The sequence below is a fragment of the Strix uralensis genome, chromosome 12 (genome assembly GCF_047716275.1).
Source record: "Strix uralensis isolate ZFMK-TIS-50842 chromosome 12, bStrUra1, whole genome shotgun sequence".
Lineage (NCBI taxonomy): Eukaryota > Metazoa > Chordata > Aves > Strigiformes > Strigidae > Strix > Strix uralensis.
Genome location: NC_133983.1, coordinates 13790839 through 13810747, shown reverse-complemented (window position 1 = coordinate 13810747; position 19909 = coordinate 13790839). Strand labels below are relative to the sequence as shown.

Below are 19909 nucleotides of genomic sequence, written 5' to 3'. Positions count from 1 at the left end.
CAAGTTCCCACCTCAAAACACACACTCGATGGCTGTGTTCTCCCTGATGCCGGTATTGCCCTCCCAGCTGGAGGGCAGCTGAAGATGGACTGTTCTACTTCCTGTTGCAGGAGACTCCAGAATTGCATGCAGGGTCCATTACCTCTGTCAGCTGCAGGGAGGGTTAATCGAATCATTTCAATTCCATTACTTGCGGTGGTCTAATCATAGCTGGAATCTCAGTGATGTCAATCTGTTGTACTGTTTATGCTTTTTCTGTCAGTCACTTAATGGTGGTTCTTTGACTCGCTGGAGTTCTGATGCAATCCTTTGGGTAAAGCTTATTTGTATTCTTGGTAACAGCCCCTTGGCAGACTTCGCAGCTCTGGAAGAGGCATGTTCCTCTACTGACAGAGCACACACTTGCGCCGGTTCTGCATACGAAAAAAACAGAAAGTGAGGTAGGCCTTGACTTGCAAGTTTGTCAGAATTAAAATTAAAATCTTTGCAGGTTTGTACTATAAATATGTTAATCAGCTTAACTGCTGTGAAACAATAACTGGTAGTATTTCAGTAGTCATAATATTTGAATCCGTAAGTCAACCAGTTTTTATGCAGATGAATCAAACAGTTTTGACAAATGATAGGTGAATTTTCCAAGTAGAGTTAAAAGAGTTTCAGGAAAATAATCATTTGGCAACCGTACTTGAAGACTTTCTTAAAAGGCTTCTTGAGTGTTAATTTAAAGATTGGCTTGTTGAAAAGGTGTATTTACAGAGCACTCTGGCAACTGTCCTCTCTCTAGGATACCTGTTCATTTGTCTTGACAAGCTTCTGGAAAAGCAGCAGCTGAGTATAAGGTTATAGACTTACATAATCATTGTTTCCATTTGAATGTTGGTAATGAAATGGGTTAGCAGAACTTCTGCGAAAATGCATAATTTGATGAATTTTTGGAGTGAGGTAGAGAAATGTCACACCAGCGTAGAATTAGATGAAACACAAATCAAGTGAGAGTGGGTATACGAACTTCTTTAAAACTGCATCTGTTAAAACTCTTGCACTTTCCTCATACTGGGGGAAAAAAAAAAAAAAAGGATTTAAACTTAGAGTTGTTAGAAGAAATTTATATCAATCTTTCTGAGAGGGAGAAGTGGAGATAATTCCACAGGCATTTTTAAACTACTGCAGTATAGTAGAGTCATGCTGTTTCTTTGTTCTCAGTCCCAAAAATAATTCAAAAATTTTAGGTTTGCAGAATGATGGGGAAAAACTTGCTTCATATGGAATAGTTAACTGTGGTAATAAAAGGACAGCTATGAAATTAAAAACAAAAAGAAAATGTCTATGCATGTGTGAGGAAAATGCGATTCCAGATTCTCTAAATTCACCAACCTGTGTAGTTTAGCCAAAAAGGTGAAATATCAGATAATGTCATATAATCTCTTCAGTTATTCTTTACATACGACAGGTAATTTATAACTCCCAATTGTGCAATTAAAATGCTAATTACCCCTCCCCTAAACTCTCTGTTCTTGAACTGAGATTATCAATTACCTACAATCATTGCAAATCATATATGACAGTGCTGAGTTTTGTATTATTTATGGACATTCTGTTTAATCTGTCTCTGGTTTCCAGGTAGCATTAATGGCTAGTGGAATGACTGTGCCTTGGTGAGCTTTGTTTCCTGAAGGAATGGCATTCCTTCTGGTCTGTGTCATTTTGTATTCTTAAAGTATGTCTGCATGTTGGGGTAATCTTACCCTGAGCTCTGGCTTGTCATCCATTTTGGTAAAGTGAAGTAGCACATTTAGAAATACCAACATGAACTTTAATTACAAAGGTGAAACTACTCACTTCTGTGCTGCTTCTACAGAGCTTTTCCTTATTTCATAGTAGATGTTCTGCACTGTAACTACATTAATATGCTGCCAGTTTCATGAGGCATACCTGCTTGCTAAAGTTACAGTTCTTCTATCCCAGCTGAACTCAAATAACATTTTTCTCTTCTAAGGACCTATTATTAATTAGAGCTTATAGCATATAAATAAAAATAACTTAGTTAAAGCGCACCCAAAAGGAGAACAGAATCTAGATGTTGGAATTCAGAAGGATCAACATTTTTAAAAAAAATAATACATTGTTTCTATTTGTGCATGATACAAATTAGGACAATTTTAAATAGAGATGCTTCAGAGTATAGCTACTGTCAGTATTTCTGGTTGATATTAAGCTTCAGCAGGTCTACTCCACAAGCATGCAAAATAACCCAGCCAATGGTTTGAATCTCTAAAATTTTCTTTAGAAGTAGCGTTAACAGTTAGGTTTAAGAAGTCAATGAATAGAAGTGGTTTTATTTCCTGTTGTTCATGGAGCAGTACTGTTCTAAACAATTTCCAGTCATGTAGACCACTTAAATAATAACACTGTTTTCATAAATCTGTAATGATACTGTCTCTTGAGGTGTGGAAGAAACCTTTGCTCATCTGCTCGTAGTGCTAATTTTCTTGTTCTGGTGCAAGTTTGCAAACGACCGTTTGTTCAATAGGAAACTGGATTATTTCTCCTACTCTTCTCCACTCCCCTTCTTCACTCTTTTGCAATGAAGTACTGACTTTTTTTTGTATTAAAATAACCTCAGACATGTTTTGCAATACTGCAGTGTTGTGTTGTGAACTAAATGAAAATAGGATTAGATAAACTAAGCCTTAAAGCATCTAGTTGCCCATGGAAAATAAATTACATTACCAAAGTAAATTGGTTAACAAAGAAAAATGCTCTGTATTTAAGAACCTCACAGTGTCTAGTGTGGGATTAAAGGAAGCACTGCTCACCTTGCTCGTATATCCACTGATGGGTTGTTACTGACACTTCCCCTTCTTTTCTGTGTGCACAGTTCTTCCAGCCTAGTTTGATGCTATGTATAAATACTTTAGATATCACAAACAAATTATATTTACTGTGGCTTAACAATTTTGTGTTATTTGGACTTTACAGCTTTCTCATGTGAAGATATTTATGTGTCTAAATGATCAAAACACTGGCTTTCAGTCCTGGTATAAATAGAGAGATCAGCTTTGGAAAATCTGGCCTTTTGTGAATTCTTTAAAAAAGCTTTGGGTTTTAGCCTGTCTCATGGCTATGCTTGATATTTACACAGTACAAAAGCAAAAGGGCATGTCCTAGTTGTAATTCAAAAGTATTTCAGTGCACAGATAACTAATAGATATTCACCTACGTCTTCCAACTGTACTCATAAAAAAACCCCAAACCAACCTACAGAAAATCCTCCAAGTTCTGTACAGAACTCCCTTAAGCTGCTGTGGTTTCCAATTTATAGTTCAAAACCACCTGCTTGCATTTCAAGGCAAGTCTCAAGGGCTGTGTTCAAAGAATACTATTTTTGAAGTGTGTAGAGGTTTCTTTTTATTAGGAGGCAACTTCCTGAAAGGTACACTAAAGAAATGATTGTGGATTTGAAACATACTCAAACCAGTGAGTTATCCAGTGTGAACTTCTTTAAATAGAAATATATTTTCAATATAAAGACCGTAATGAGATATTGACCCATGAGTGTTCTTGACTTTTCCATGCATTGTATGATTCACAAGGCAAGTTGCGTTTCTGACATCAGATCTCTCTGATACACAATCTAAAAATCTGGTTCCTGAACTATTAGTATCCAGCAGATTATCTTAATATGGCTCCAGTATCTGGGAATAGTGAACAGGGTTATTCGGTGGGTTTGGTCCTCCTTCATTGGAAACCTTGGAATGAGTAATTGTTCTACCATCCCAAAGTGATGTGCATGCCTCGTTCTGCAGTGCTTCACTGTAGTTACTAAGGATGTGGGACTGGCATAACGTTTTAATAGGTTTTTTTTAATCAGATATTCTTTCCACTTTTTGTTCCCTCTCTATCTTTCTTTTCTCCATACTTACTGCATTTTCTGTAATTACAGTTTTTATCTGCTTTGTAAGATATAGGGCAAAATACAATTGGATTTTTATTTAGAAATTGAAAGTTTTTGATCTAGAAGTGTCTTTGTTTTGGGAATGAATAGTTGAGAAACATAAAATGTGGTTTTCTTATAAATATTTGTTGTAACTCAAGAAGAGCTGATGACAAGAATTCAAACTAGAGATTCCTTGTTTACTACTTCTGAGAGAGAAAAATCACGCTCTGCTGAGTGTGTATGGATATGTTGTATTCTAGTGATGAGGAGGATCTGAAAATAAGCAAAATGTGTGAGGGAAGTCATTACAGATAGTTTCTATCCCTCTTGCTTTATGTGTCTTTATTCCATAAATCCACTTAAGTTAGGAAAACTGTTGACATTAAACTACTTTATTTGATTCAATTTACATTCATAGCACAGATCTGGTTGTAACTGTCAGTGTGCATTAGATAGCAGTAGAAACTGGACCAAAGATGATCATAAGACATAGGCATCATTGTCAGAGTGGTTCTTATAATTTGTCAGAAAGACCATCCATAGCAGGTTTTACTTCAATGGCTTTTTAGGCTGTTTTGAAGTTGAGGCTTTTTAAGCATTCTGGAGTTTTGTTTGGATGTATGCAGTATTCCATAAGATCTCAAAAATAGCAAGTATATACTTTTTCTGTTATTTCTAATGATGAAGAACCCATTATTTCTGAAAATGGAGTTTTCTTCTCTCTCAAGTCAGTATAGTCAATAAGGTCGTCAAGACTCAGCGGAACAGTGGGGTTAACACTCTTGTGTCTCAGCAAATCTGCAAGGGTGGGGGCAAGTGCAGTCATGTCAGATATACTTGAGTTGATAGCAGCTAATACTTGCTCTTTTTTAAGTTAATTGAAAAAACATTGTGATATTTCAAACTACCTTCAATCTCCACATATTGTCAGTCAGTTAAAGAAGCTGATGTTTTTGGCAAAAAGAAGCAGCACGAAATCCAGGATGTACCTCTACATCAAAACAGCAACAAAAAAACGTTGTTTCAAAAGCAATGCAAAACGCGTGCCAGCTCAAACAAAGCTGCATGCATTTAAAAGGTAACATCTGACATGCAAATACACCAATAGCTGATCTGTATACACCACCAAGGTAGTACATGCATGATAAGTAATACATGCACCCTCCAGGGAAATACTGCATCAAACATGACAGGAGGCTTTGAAACCCATGAAAGGAGAAGAGGAAGAGGTACTTAAGTTTTGTATCTGTGTTGGTTTCATTCACAGCTCACAGCAAAGCATCCAGCACCAACGTAAAACTGCCTAAACACACATATCCTCCAATCAAAAAGACCAGGCAAAGTTCAGGATGCAATATTTGCAATATATGTGGAGTGCCAGATTAAATGATATTCCATCCAACTATTTCAGACTTTATACTTTTGTATCTCACTTTTGGATAAAGATTCTTGCAGTGTGTAGACAGTGAAATCCTGGTGTGAAGAAGTCTAGTGGCAGAGTCTGCATTAACTTCAGTGGAAACAGGATTTTAACTACAAAGTACTGGCAGCTTCTCTAATTCTATATATATGTTTTTCAGCTTTGAAAAGCCAGCATTTGCCATTAAAGGGATATGCAATCCTTCACTTGTCAAAGACATATTATACAAGGATGTTGTCTGTCTCTGATAGAAATGTGTTGGGTTTTTTTCCAACTGCATGAGCATGTTTCTAATGAGTCATAGCCTGAAAAAATAAATTCAAAGAAGTAATGTGAGTAGTTTTATTAGCAGAAAACTCATTACCTGGTAAAGCTGTACTATCTTCAACTCAGTCACATAAACAATCACTTCTTACTTACTCTTAAAAGAAAGTCCATAATGTTTGATGAAACAATCAGCTTCCATTTTTAGAAAACAGAAACAAAGTTCAGGCAACAGCTGGATTATACGAAGCATGTCTTAATTTATTTACCACTTTTTACTGCTGATGGGGGAGTACTGCAAAAGGTGAATACTATTACTTGGCTGCACAGTTTCATGTAAATGGCAACCATGAATATGTGATCAGTTGTCCTATGGAAAGATAAACCCTGCTATCCCTGCATCACTGATGATGGAAGGATGTTTACAACCTTCATTATTTCATTTTTAAAGCTCTTCAGAAGGTTACTGAAAGTTGCTGTCTAGAGGAGATAGTTTATTCAATCATTTAAGGTGAAGGGTCTATAAAATACACTAAAAGTTGCTTCCTAAAATGTAGCTATACATATATAACAGTATAATATGTTATTGTGCAAAATGTTTGTGCATAGTGTCGTGTCTTACAGAGTAAACCTTGCCTGCAAGCATGCAAGAGAAGCGCAGATCTGTAACTTTGCTTCCCTATGAAATATCCATTTGGTGAAAAAATGTCAGTTTAGGTGATAAATGACAGTTTAGGTGATAAATTTTATTAGCTCAATTTAGTGATATCTCTGCTGTGCTCTCACCATGTCACAGTTTTTCCTTAGCTTCTCTGTCATTTGACCTACTCTTTGCCATTACTGGTTTCTGGGGCAGTACAAAATTACTATTTCTACCTTGTAGAACCACAGCATTTTGAGCAGAAAAGAGACCTTGTAAACTGGATCTCCCTACTAAGTCTCTAAATGTAGGCTTTTCTTTTTCCTTGTGTGATTAATTTGTATGTTTTGTTTTGTTTCTCTTTAAATACTGTCATTTTGTGTAATTTTAAAATCTGGTTTTGATTTCAAAGCATGTAATGGTTTTAATATCCTTCAAAGAATTTGAATTGTGTTCTGTGGATCGTTGCTGCAGAAGGACAAAATCACAACATCTCTATGAATAGCACCATTATCACTCTGTTAATGAAATGATTTCAGTATTACAACAAATGAGTGTTTGAAATTCATTCAGTATTAAAGGGAATTGGATTGTAATTAGAGCATATTTCAAAAAGAATAAAAGGATCCATGATATGTGCTTAGCTCTTAAAGCACCTAATCCTATATTAATTGTGCTTTGGGCACATCTGCCCTCATGTGAAGGGGACTTTGACAGTGAAGATGAAAATGTTTTAATGCTTTTAAGGCCAAACAGCTCCTCCAGCAGGATGGCAGTGCAAGAAGAGTACTGTTGGAGAGCGTGGGGCTGCTCTCCCTTCCCTTCCCTGTCCCTCACACACACAGAAGCAAACAATGTTGTGATGTTCTTTATAGATTGTTCTTTATAGGTTGTTTTCTTGCTGTTAGAACTGAGTCTGTGTTAATTTTTTTCTGTGTTTGGTAAGGGGAAGATCATAGAGGCATTAGGTACCACAGTCTGAAATTGAATAGTCTTGTGTCTTCTCTTGTGTCTGTTGTGCTACAGACAAGAAAATTCCAGCATGGACTGTGATGCTAGCAGAAAGGGCCTGGCTTGATGTAATGGGAGAGCTCTGCTGGCTTGTCTGGAGGGGAGGCTGTACAGCATGGTCAGATGCAATTCAGGCTTCACAAATACATAGGGATATTTAGTTCGGCTTTTAGCAGAGGGTATCAGTGAGGTGGTAAAAATGAGAGAGCTTCTGCTGAAATTATTTTGAAAAAGAGCTTTGCCCTGTCTGGCGAACTCCTTCCCCATGAAGTGTTGGTTGGACTTCACTTTTGCTGAATCTACATGCCATACAGCAGGGTTGGAAATAAGAATTATGGACATGATTGTGTACCTGAAATGCAGCAAGGAGGAGTTTTCTCAACTCTACATCAGAGAGTTTGTCCAGTTTCAGCATTTAACTGCTTCCATCCTGACCATGCTATTGTCAGATGAACTACCTTTTGCCAATGATAATTTCCCTTTCTGTGTTGAGTTGTTAAGGAAAGCAGTTTGCCATTTGAAGTTACTGAGCTGCACTCAAGCCCATCTTCTCTGCTGCAGAGTTGCTTAATGAGCTTTGTGGAAATTGTGTGATGCTACTTAGGACTGCTGAGCTGTGCATGTGGGTGAATCTGAGTGCTCATCTGAGCCGAAATGGGCAGAGAGCCTTGTCAGGGGAGCCGGGGATTTGCACCAACACAGCTGTACTCAAGCAAGACTTGCTTTTCTCCCTGTCTTGTGGTGGTTTTGAATATATTATTAATTACTACCTTTCCTTCTTTGCAGCCTGTTCCAGCACTACTGCTATGCTCGAGGTGGCATGCGCCACACTTCCTACACTTGCATCTGTGGCAGGTAAGTTGATGGTTTATGCTGAACTGTTGCAGTCTTTATGGTCAGTTTCTAACTGGGTATTTGTAAAATTGTTCCTTTTAGGCACATGATGTGTTTGCACATGCCACCAGAGTTAGTTTTGAATTGTTTCCTCTGGAAAGGCTAAAGAAAGGTGGCTAGCGCTGTGTCTTAAAGAAGTAACTCGGTAACAGATTCTGCTACACGCAGGAGATTCCCCAGTGACTGCTGCTACTGCCAAGATCATGTTTATGCTCACATTTGTGCTGCAATTAACTTTTTTATTAAATAGTGTTATGGAGAAGGGCTCTACAGCTATTCTCTGTTGCTCAAAAATACTCTTTTTGAAATACACCTTCAGTATTTCATTCATTCTCAAAATTCTTTGCCTCAAAGGTTAGAATGTGATTAAACTCATCTTTTTGGAATTCAAAAATTTTTTGTTCTCTCTTGATGAACAGCTAGTGTTGAAGGTATCGTATTTGGGAAAGTATTGTAAAAGTTATCCCTGCATTTGTGGAAGTGCACATTTTTAATTTGCAGAATTTCAAGAGAAAAGTGTGGGGTACCTGTTGAAGGACAGCTGTGTGCTTTGTGGAGAGATTAATCTTATTTAGTCAGTGGAATTAATCTAATCAGAGATATATGACAGTTAGATGAGGCTTGGATGTTGCTATATATGTTCCAGTTGTAGATCTGCTCCTGCTGACAAACATTTGCCTTACACGGAAGTCACATACACTTGTAATTTTTACGTTAATGACAATAATATTATATTACTTTGGAGGTAATAAGGACACTTAGCATCTTCGCTTCTTTCTGCTGTTTACTCAATTGCTTATTTGTAAATGCAGTTTTCCAATTTATATGCAAAATTGCAGTAGGAGCATGAGCAGTTTTATGGCAAATTGTGCATCTGAATAGTCTGAAAAGTTTCCTGTTTTAAGTACCATCATATAACTTGAAAATTAACATCCCATTGTAATGAGACTCCATCTCTGTGGTATTGTCACAGGCTGTGATGGTAAAATCCAGTTGCTTCTGTATGGTTTTTCACAGCCATGCAGACTTCACATTCACTTACAGTAAATCAGAACCTGTGCCGCAGGATCTGGTTTGGGTGCTAGAGAACATGAATGGCTTTGCTAAACCTGTAGAAACGTCTACAGTATGCTTGTGTAGCAGATTGTTGTAACCCTGTGAGGACAGACTAAACTCTCCACAGGACTGAAAATCCCAGGTCTTGGATTACATGACTCAGGAAACCCAGGAGGAGGAAAGCCCCAGTGGTTGTTCAGAAGTGGGTGATGACAGGAGCTAACTGGGTGTCTTTGAGCTGCCTCTGAACCATTGGGGATTTAATACACGAAGGGCTGCCCTTGAAATGCAAGAGCCTAACAGTATCGTGACTCACTGTTGTAGCTGGGAGTTGGCATTGTGTCCTAGCACTACAATTAAAAGTGCAGACAAACCTGACTTAAAAAAAAATAATTACATAAGATAGAATACAAAGGCCTTTGTAAATTGCTATATTCTGACTATGAGTGATGTCGTAAGAATGAATAATATTAACAGTTTTAAGCTAGGTCCTAATAAAATTAGTATAAGTAGCTCTATTTGATTAATTCAATTAATAATGGCAAAAATAACACACATTTTTTATTACCATGAAAATCTCATGTGTTGTAAATATTACGCTTAACTACATTTATGATTAAAAACAGCTTTTGCAATTGGATTTTTGAATAGTTATGTTTTATTCTATTCATGCTGAGTTTTGTTGGTTTTCTGACACTTAAAACTGTGATACTTTGACAGGATCTTTCCTTTTTACATTACAGGCCTGATGATTTCTGTACAAGAGAATCATGCTTTTAAATAAAAAACAAGTTTGTTATTCTGATTTTAGACAAGATGCTCACTAAGCTGGAAATCAGGCGTAATCAATACTATATTTCAGTACAGAAATAAATCACTTGGCATATGTTGAGTGCATGCATTTGTTGCTGTCCCTGTCCAGTGTTGCGCTCTTCAGGAGATGGTAAATGAATACTTGGTGTGACTAAATATGCTTTATTTATTCACTTGCATGTATTCACTGTCCAACCAGTTGAGAATAATAACACAAATATGTTAGTATTACAGGTCGTCACATAGCAAGGTTAGTCCTGGAGTTAGCGATGCTTTCAAACACTGTCAACTTGTCAGTGGTTTGAAGCACAGACGTCACATAAGTGCAATTAAATGAGAATGGTAGTATTTGATAAACATACTTGGATATATTTAGCACTAATTTACAAAGTGTTCACTTCAAAGTAGTCTTCAAATGCTAATTAATTGTTCATTGCAGTGTCCTATGTACCAAGTAACCATTTTTACAAAGGGGAAAACAAAGGTTAAGTTACATGCACAGTGCATCCTGGTGACCCTACAATGGATGGTATCCACTGGTAACCAGGGGCAGAGTTTCCATCTGAAGGTAGGTGGAGGTGGAGGCATCAGTATCTCTGAGACCACCAGAGAAGCCATGGTCAGCTGCTACTTGATACTGCAGCATCTTAGACTTAGGTTCAAATCTTCTTGACAGATGCCTCCAGGCAGGTGACACCTCTCAGCAGATGATACCAGTGATTAAGAATAACAGAGTTCAGTAAAGTGCCTTCCTGTGTCTGAGGATCCCCATAAGTAAAGCTTTTGGGATAAGATTAGGATACTTACTGAATCTGTTTTTCTTTCTTTTTTTTCAATACAACTTTTTAAGATTTCATCTCTTAGATGAAAAAGTGGAGAGAATGCTGTTAGTGCTTCCTTCTGGATTGATCTTATTATTTAAATCATGATGAAGATAGTTTGCTGTTTTAGTTAATGGTCTGTTGGTTTTTCTTTAGATGTTTTTAATGTAGAGCCAATAGCTGCACTTTTTGTAATGTTTGATGCTCAGCTTAGTCCTGTTCTTAAATTATTGCTGACATTTCTCCTCTTTCTCTTCTCATTTGTTTTCAGGGTGTTTTCTGATCTAAAATGTATTTTGGGACTTTTTTTTCTTTCCTAATAATGTGAATCTCTTCTCACCGTTTGCATTCTCAGTGGTGTTAATTTGCAGCTTTTCCACCACTTCACGCAATTCTTTCTGTAGCAAACACATCTTTGGCACCAGTTAGAGGCAAATTATTGAAGGAATAAAAATAGATACAGAGAAATCTCTTGGAGAAATTTTCAGGTTGGCTGCCTGAAGGCAGACATTGGCATCCCCACATGTGGTGGTTTTCAGAGGTGCTGACCTCCAGGAAAGCAGCGGAGCTGCCAGTGATCCGCACCTCCCCACAGCACTTCATTTTAAACCCTGACTTTGGCACTTTAATGCCAGACCTTTCAAACTATTGCTCCTTGGGAAGAAAAGAAATAGGTTCTACAGGAAGGCTCATTTGGTTTGCCAGTGGCTGGGGGTTTTGTTTAAATCGTTTTGAAGCCACCTTGAAAGTCTAACTGAATCATTATGAACAATTTCTGGCTAGCTGTAGTGTTTGCCTTCTGGGTACTCATCACTTCTGTAGCATTGCTCCTAAAGCATCTTTCCTGCCTTCATCTCGGGCTGGTGGTAAAGACACTTCCTGTGAGGAAGATTGGACTTGCAGCTCTTGTCAGGAACAGGCTTGGAGGTGTGTCTGCATCAGTGTTTTAATTTGGGTCAGTAATGCATTTCTGAAGCAAGATTTCTCACTCGTCCCCAGTTGCAGGGCTTTGCTCAGAGCCAGGGACCAGTCCTGGATGCCTGTGCTGGATGTCTTTTGGGTGAAAAACAGCTGGGAGAACTTTCAGGAGCAGATCTGCTGTGCCTTGGTTGCTAATGGGTGTGTTCAGCCAAGGGGACCTGCCCAGAGCCAGTCCCAAGTGCAGACCTCCTCACCCCAGTCACTTCAAACAGCCAAAAACCTGAAATGCATATGGTGTGTGTATCTGGTCTTCAGCACCAACTGCGCTCTCTGTGGTACAATCCCATTTACGTGACAGAGCCAAGATGTGCGTGACAGATAAGGAGTCTCAAATGCCAAGAAAGATTGTGTGCTGCTTAACGCTTCACTAACGGTGCTGAAAAACAGATTTTTCATGCATCTTCCGTAACAGTTGGTGCTGAACCTTACAGAAATATTTTGTAAACTAAACCCTTTACATTAAAATGTGCAAAAGAAATCCCCCATCTTTGTATTTGCAATGTGTATTGTTGAAAGCATTTGTGCAGTGCTCATATTTGAATATATGACTTGTTTATGCAGCTGGTATGGTATATGACACCGAGGGTACCAGCATATAAGTAAACAAGCTATCTGCAAATACATTAGCATGGAGTCATGCCCTTAAGCTTCATGATAATTTTTTAAATGTTGATCATAAATATATGCATGTGCTGTTTGCTTCTCCTGCTTTATCCCCATTTTTAGAGGGAGATAAGGAATACTGGCTGTAGCTAAAATCCTGACAAACTGCTGTGGAGCGTTTGTGTGCATGCCAGGTGTGGGGGTTTTTTACTATTTTTGTGTTTTTCCTTAAACACCAAGCATGAAGATTCACAGTGTCATGCATAGCACCAAGGTCATTCCAGTTGCTTCCAAGTGCTGCCTCTCCACCCCCAAATCGTAGCCCTTCACCTGGGAAACAGTTCTTCAGGCAGGAAATGATGGTGCCTCTTCTTGTCATGCTGATAGTCCAGCGCAGAGGTAGGAGCAGTCTCCACTGCTGTCACCTGCAAATGAAATGAAACAGCTGAGGCTGGAAACATGGCTCCCGCCATACATGTCAGCTGGCACAGAAGGCCTTTTTCTTTTGATTGCAGTCCATTGCCCTATCATAGATTTTTTTTTTTTTTTTCCTCAGACAGAATAAACTTAAGTCTGAACGTGTCCTGGTGTGGAAAACTGGAATTGTGGCCAGATGGAACTATACCACCAGTGCCCAGGAGACAGGACATCTCAGAATCAAGCTCCTGTCTGTCTTCATCTTGTGTGCAAGCTTTATGGGGCTGTTTTTAGTTTTCTGCAGAACAGCATAGGTTCCCAAGTCAGACATCCAGGAAGTAGAAAGCACCCAACCGGTAGCTGGTTGTAAAACCGTGGTTAAGCCATAGGACCAGCATCACAAAACAAATTTGTTGCAGCTTTAATTCTGTGGGGTTTTTAAACTCTTGATTTAACAATTTTAATTTTTTCCTTTGGAGTGTATAATTTTAAGAAATATACTTTGTGGCAGAAAATCATTCCCATGATTCTGAAACATTGTCCTTCACTGCCTTAGTGCCTAGTGATTCTTAGACGCTAAAAAATACTTAATAATAAAAACTTACTGCTTTCAAAATATTTACATGATCCAGCCCTTTAGATTGAGACCCTTCAGAAACTTAAGGTGGCATCTTCTTTCTCCTCCATAATCGTTACTTATGGAGTTACTATATCTGAATGACCAATAATCTATTAAATATCTAATTGGTCACAAGTACTTAACATATCTTGAAGGTAATCGCTTTTTGGATACAGTGCATGTTTATTGTTTTTGTAATTGCACATACCAGAAGTCTAATAGAAGTATGTCAGATGGCTCATTTACACCAGATAAAACAAAAGAGTCATTGAAATTGAGCCTCGGATTCCTTTCACCTAAGATATGAAGCTGTTCCACCATCACAACTTGAAAGAATCAAATTTGAGTAGGATGACCAATACGGTTTTGATGAGAGGTGAGATACAGACTGGCAAGTCAGCTGGAGGGGTCAGAGAGATGCTGCAGTAACCCTGTCCCAACACGAGTATTTTTGGACATGATATAGTTCTTCTAGCTTTTTGAAGAGAAAAAGGGAGCATCCATCTGAGGTGAATAGTAAAAGAAAAATAGGTAAAACTTGAGATCTTTACTGGTCTTTTATCTGATGTTTGATAGACCGGGGGGAATATCATTAGACAAGAGAGGAAGCCAAGCACAAATATAGGTCACCAAATGGATCGTGGAGCTTCAAAAGCGCAGAACAAGGGTCCAACCTTCTATGAAGATGTTTTCTTGCTGTGAACTAGCAATTTAGTCTGAAAGATTTTCAGGAATAAAAATCTTTGTAATGTGATTTTTTAATAAGATATAAAAATAGAATGACAGTTCTCATGCCTGTTATTGCTGCTGACATTGTATGCTGTGAATGCTGCCCGAGCAGCATGCAGTGTATCCGCTCCAGCAGAGATCACGCGTAGCCATGCCAGAGGTGAACTGGGACTGTTTACATGGACAGCCGAATTTTTCCAGTCCCAGTGACTCCTACAGCATTTCTAACGTGTCAGATGTGTCTTCAGTTTGGTTTTTATGCCTCAGAATATTTAACCTTACATACGGAAACATATCACTTAGTAATTAAAAAAAAATCTAGAAGGAAATAAATGGGTGTAGGTTGAAAAATTACTCCTGCATAATTACTTCCTTAACACTGTTATGGACATGGGAAGTATTTATATGAACTGTGCTGAGTTCCTTCAGCAGGAAGGTCGTATCTTGCAGCCAGAGTAGCAAAATGACCATTCTGTACCCATTTCTGCGGAACGATCTGCAGGGTGTACTATTACAGCCCATGCCAGGGCAGGGCCTATGGCAGTTCTTAACGACTGCAAAATTTTGTGTTTAATATATGAATACACTGATAATTACAATGTCATGTTTACTGTGTTCTCATGTTGTGTGTGTTGTTTCTTCTTCCGTTAATCATGCTGAATTTTCTTTTCACCTGTCAGTGGGGAGAACTCATCTGTTTTACACTACGGCCATGCTGGAGCCCCAAATGATAAGACTATTGAAGATGGAGACTTGTGGTAAGTCAAGGATTAGAATTTGCTTGATATTTTTGTAATGCTAGCACTGTTTCCATGCATGCATTATATGTACTCTTGGACTTAATTAGTAAAATGATGGCTGTATAATGATGAAAGTCCATATCTTTAAAATAGAATGTGATGTTGCATGCCAGACTAGTCAGGTTTCTTCCAAAGGTCCTGTATACCTGCATCTCCAGTTGCAAGGGAAAGAGAGATTGTTCCCAAACACTTCTGTGCCAAAGGCACTTAGAATTTAGTTTAAGAAATGACTGTATTCTAAGTACAAGGGCAGTTGCAAAAATTGGCATCTGAGTTTGCTCATGAACCTCCGTTCCAAACCTGGGCTGTGATAGTAAGGTGGAGGGTCGAGAGACTGTTGGCTACTTTTAAAGAATTGCATCAAATTGCAATATGGATTAGATTTTCCAAATGCGTACGCACACCCAGACACCCCGGCCTGAAAGTGTGAGGAGATCAAACTCATCTCAGTTCAGGTTAGGGCAGGGTGCTTCTAGTTCTGTATTGTGTCAAAAATTTCTAAAAAGATTTTGCTTAGAGTTTAGCATTGCCATAATACACTTGCAAATACCATAAATTTTTCTCTACTTGCATTACATGTCCACATGCTTTGTAGTATGACTGCAGATAAAAGCAGGGTGAATGAAAGCTCCAAATACATTGCTATAAATTGAAAGACAAACCTAATTGTGTGGTGTGTAACGTAGCAGAATATCTCTTTTGTACTTCACCTCCTAAGACTTTGGTCAAAAAGCCTGCATTTATAAAAGTGCAGAATTACTTTTGGAGGAGTTAATCACCAGCATTCAGTGGAGGATATCTATCAGATTTCTTTTGTAACACGTGCAAAAAGGGTGCAGGTATGTATTTTCACAGTTGAATGTAAAGGTGTGGAGGAAAGCAAATTAGTATCATCATAGATAAGCTCAAAAACTATTACGGAAAACAAATTGAATCTCAGAAGTTAAAAACTATGCCATGTTGGCTAATGTTCTGGGCACATCTGCAGATGCTGCACAATGAACATACTGAATTACAGATAAGTAATTTATTTTCAATACTGTAAAAACTTTTTTAAAAGCTTCTTGTACAATAGTTTATGTATTATCTTCATCTGTGGTGAATAGCTTACTAAACCCATCAAATACATTAATTTATTGCAGAACAATAGCTTTGACTTATGATCACATTGTGTTTGAGTAGATAAAGTGCTGTGAGGCTTTTTGATGAGACAAGACACACCAACATGATACCGTATGGGCTGTGGCATTCAATTAAATTATCAAAAGAAGTGTGTAGCCTACAGGAAGTCTCAGCGTATGTTTCTGAGAGAAGATATTCCACATTGCATTATGATGGTCTGTATTTAAAATTAAGGCCTTTAAATGGTGAGGGGAATAGTATTACTGGGAGACCTCAGAGTGAAGGGTATACATAGGACCCTTTTACTTACAGTGTCTGAGGACAGTTTAGTAGATGGCTGAAGTCCTTCCTAAACCCCAAGAGCACATACCAAGACTCTTCACAAACTCAGATTTCCTGCTGTATTGGCAAAACCTTAAAAAAATGTTTGGGCCTTATTAGCCTTAGATATCTGAATGTCAGAAAAACATAACCTACCAAGTACGTTGATTACTTAAGCATTTCAAAACTACTGTTCTGCAACCTCAATTTGTAATCATCTTAACAATGAGAAGAAAGTTTAACCTAGTTTGAAATATCCTCTTGCTGAAGCGGTCCAGTTGCATCTTTGTCTTGATGAGATGAAGTTTGTCAGGTATAGATTGGCTTTAGCAAATAAGTTCTCCATGTGCACAAGCACCTGCCTGGGTTTCAAGTCTCTGCCCTTGCTCCCCCTGACTGTTAGTCACGTAGCAATCAAACTTTGCTCCGCGTGATTTTCTTAGTATTTTGCTCAAGTGAGAGTAAAGAATTTCTAAGAAAATGTAAATTAATTTTTGTAAAGGTGATTTAAAAATACACTAATTTTCCACAGTTAAAAATAATGTTTTGGAAAAAACCTTGAGCTAGCCTACTTTCGCAGCATACAAGTTATGACAAGGCACTCACTACCTGTGTGGTTTTACTGTACGCTTTTACAAATTTCTAAATTGGGTATAGGTGTGCATGTATGTGCATACAGAACAGCTTATTAAAATGACAGTATGCTGATTTGTATGTGTATGTTAGAGTTTGTATATTTGGCTCTCAATTAAGCTTTTTAATAGCTACTGGGAGCCCTCTGTTGGATAATCATAGGAAGCCCTGAACATAGAGAAAAAATGGCTTTACTTTTGGTGAAAAAGAGGTAGAAGTGTTTTAAGGGTTACTTCTGCTTCCACCAGTATTTTGGTATAAATCTAATTTAACGTTTCCTACACTTGTACGTAATAGAACTGGAAGATTGGATACTTGGTATAATTTTTATTAAATTATTCAGTAGAATTTCCTATCTTTTTCTTAACATTATTTAGTGGATATGACTTAACATGCAAGAATTTTGCAGAAATGTACTGCTTAGGATTTTTATGTACAAAGCAGTGCAGCGCAGTAAGTGTAGTAAATAAGTCAACAAAGTACCTGAACGTTAGGAAAAATAGATTTGGAAAATTAATGCTTTGCTGCTTTGAAACACCAAGTGCATGCTTTGTTTGCTCTTTTAAGAATATGAGTTACAAGGATTTTGTGGTATCAACAGGAGATCATAGACAAAAATACTTGTGCTATTGCATTTTAATTTTTTTTTTTAAGACTGTTATTTTCACTCCTTTAAAAACTGTGACAGGTTTAGAACAACTGGGTTTTATGATGCTCATTTTTGAAAATTAATCTACATCAAATGGATTTATTGCTTCTGTAAGAAACTGGTATGGAATTACATCTGTGATACTGCATCGTAATCCACACTTTTACAGGTCCAGTTTCTGTGCCAAAAATCTCAGTGCAAGTCAAGGACTATAAAGAGAATTTCTGACACTTCTTGATATGGACTGTATTGCTAAGCATGACTGTTATTTTCAGTCTATTAAATATTAAAAACAAAATAGCTAACACAAAACATTATGATTGCAATAAAACCCAATATTTTTAGGGAAGTTTAGGTATTCAATAGATATGTTCACTTATACTGATATTAAAAGTAAATATTGCAATAACAGCAAGTTGGTGTTTTATATAAATAATTCATGTGCTATAACATCTATGTGGTGAACATTTTTTAAATAGTATGATCAATATCGTCTAAACCAAACACTTCTCCTAAGCAAGCATCTATTGTCTCCATGGTCAAAAAGGTCATGCAGGTAAATGGGTAGGCTGACCACCCTGGTGAATCGCAATTCTAGGCACTCTACCCTTTCATTTGGTATTACCTTTAAATAATATTTTCTACTCACAATGTTGCAAATCATGGCATGCAGTGATGATGTACAGCCAAGCTAACGCGCCAATACTGATTTTCTTCTGTCATCTTAAACCTGTGACAGCTTGGATAGAAGCTGAGCCCAAGACTGAGGTTTACTGCAGTATCCCAAGGTATTGCATTACTCCTTGTGTGCCAAGACGCCTGCTGTTTCTGTAGGGAGGCTGTAACTACATTTTGTAATATGGAAAGTGGAGTCATAAGCAGAAGTGCTTGTTGTAGTTTGCAGTCTCCTGCCTTGTATACGAGAGGCCTCCATCAAGACCAGAGCCAGAAAGTAACTAAACCAAATTTTGCAGGGGTTTTTGAGCTACCCTCCCAGCCTCCACAATCCAAGGTCTTTCAAAGTTTGGGCAGGAGTAGAATGAAATTAAAAGTTTTTGCTCAAGAAGAAAAAGAAACCCAAATAAATTCAAGGAGCAGAGCTCCGACTCCCCGCTATGCAAAAATCAAGAGCAGATGAGCACCTGGGGCTCCTGTCCATTGAATGGCATCCCCTGCATTACTCATTCTTCCCAGGCAAGTGTCTCACCATCTCTCCTTTTGCAGCTATTTTGCTTTTGTTTGCACTGGCAAAACACTGGTTCAGTGATTAGAGAGCCCTCGTGGGAGACTGAAACCTCTGGTTTCAGCTCCCCTCAAATTGATCTCTGACTTTGACTGGAAGTTATGACTTGACCCTGGCAAATAGCGTCCATGAAAAGTTCAGTCAAAGCCAGTGTGTTTCTTCAAAAACCATTAGTCTCAACAAATCAGCATCTGCTTTCTGAAAAATGAAAGCACCTGCTTTCTTAAAAATGAAGGAAGCAAATCCCCTTAGGTCCTCCCTTCTGTCTTCTGCCCCTGCCCTAGTGGTGCAGCAGTGTGGAGCCACACCACGGCTGTCGGGAAAGGAGAAAACTGGCCATCACATTAGATAGGCTGCAGCAGAGGAGGCCTGGGGCAAGGCAAAGGTCTCTTCTCACCTTTGTGGTTCGGTGGTTTGTTGTGGGAATCATGAGAGGTGCTGAACCTGAAGTGTGTACTTTACATTTTGATTTTGAGAAGGTATTCAAGAAAATGATATTTTATTGCTTTGAATTTGCTGCCTAGCAATTCGTGCAGTCTGCCTTTGTGGATTCTTGGCATTGCCGTGCACCAAAGACATGTCAGGAGTTGATTGGTTTATTGCAATTGATCAGCAGGGCTCGTGCAATGTTTGACAAATAGAAAATGCTTCTATGATGTTAAAATAAAGATTGATTCTTCATGATGAGGCTCACACTTAAATAATAGAAATGTGAGAAAATAAGCCTGACCCCAGATGTCACTGAAATAGATATGGCTATTACCTGAGATGGTTTTCTGCAGGTGTCACGAGTTGCAGGTCTTAGTCTTTTTATGGCATCTGACAAATGTGTCTCAGTGAAAATTCAGCACTTAGTAAGCAACTTTTATTGTCAGGTTCACTGACCTTCAAGCACCTGATGACATTTTTGGGGGTTAGTTGGTCTGTTCTGGCTTT

General features: G+C 38.1%; 1 protein-coding gene across 2 annotated transcripts in view; it reads left to right on the top strand.

The window, feature by feature from the left end:
• The window catches only part of PEPD (peptidase D), a 140156-nt gene that overhangs the window by 70383 nt on the left and 49864 nt on the right, over positions 1-19909 (top strand). For both annotated transcript variants that reach the window (XM_074881154.1, XM_074881153.1), the window contains 2 exons: positions 8059-8127; positions 14886-14963. In XM_074881154.1, the coding sequence (XP_074737255.1) occupies positions 8059-8127; positions 14886-14963 (147 nt within the window). The remainder of the gene's footprint in view (positions 1-8058; positions 8128-14885; positions 14964-19909) is intronic.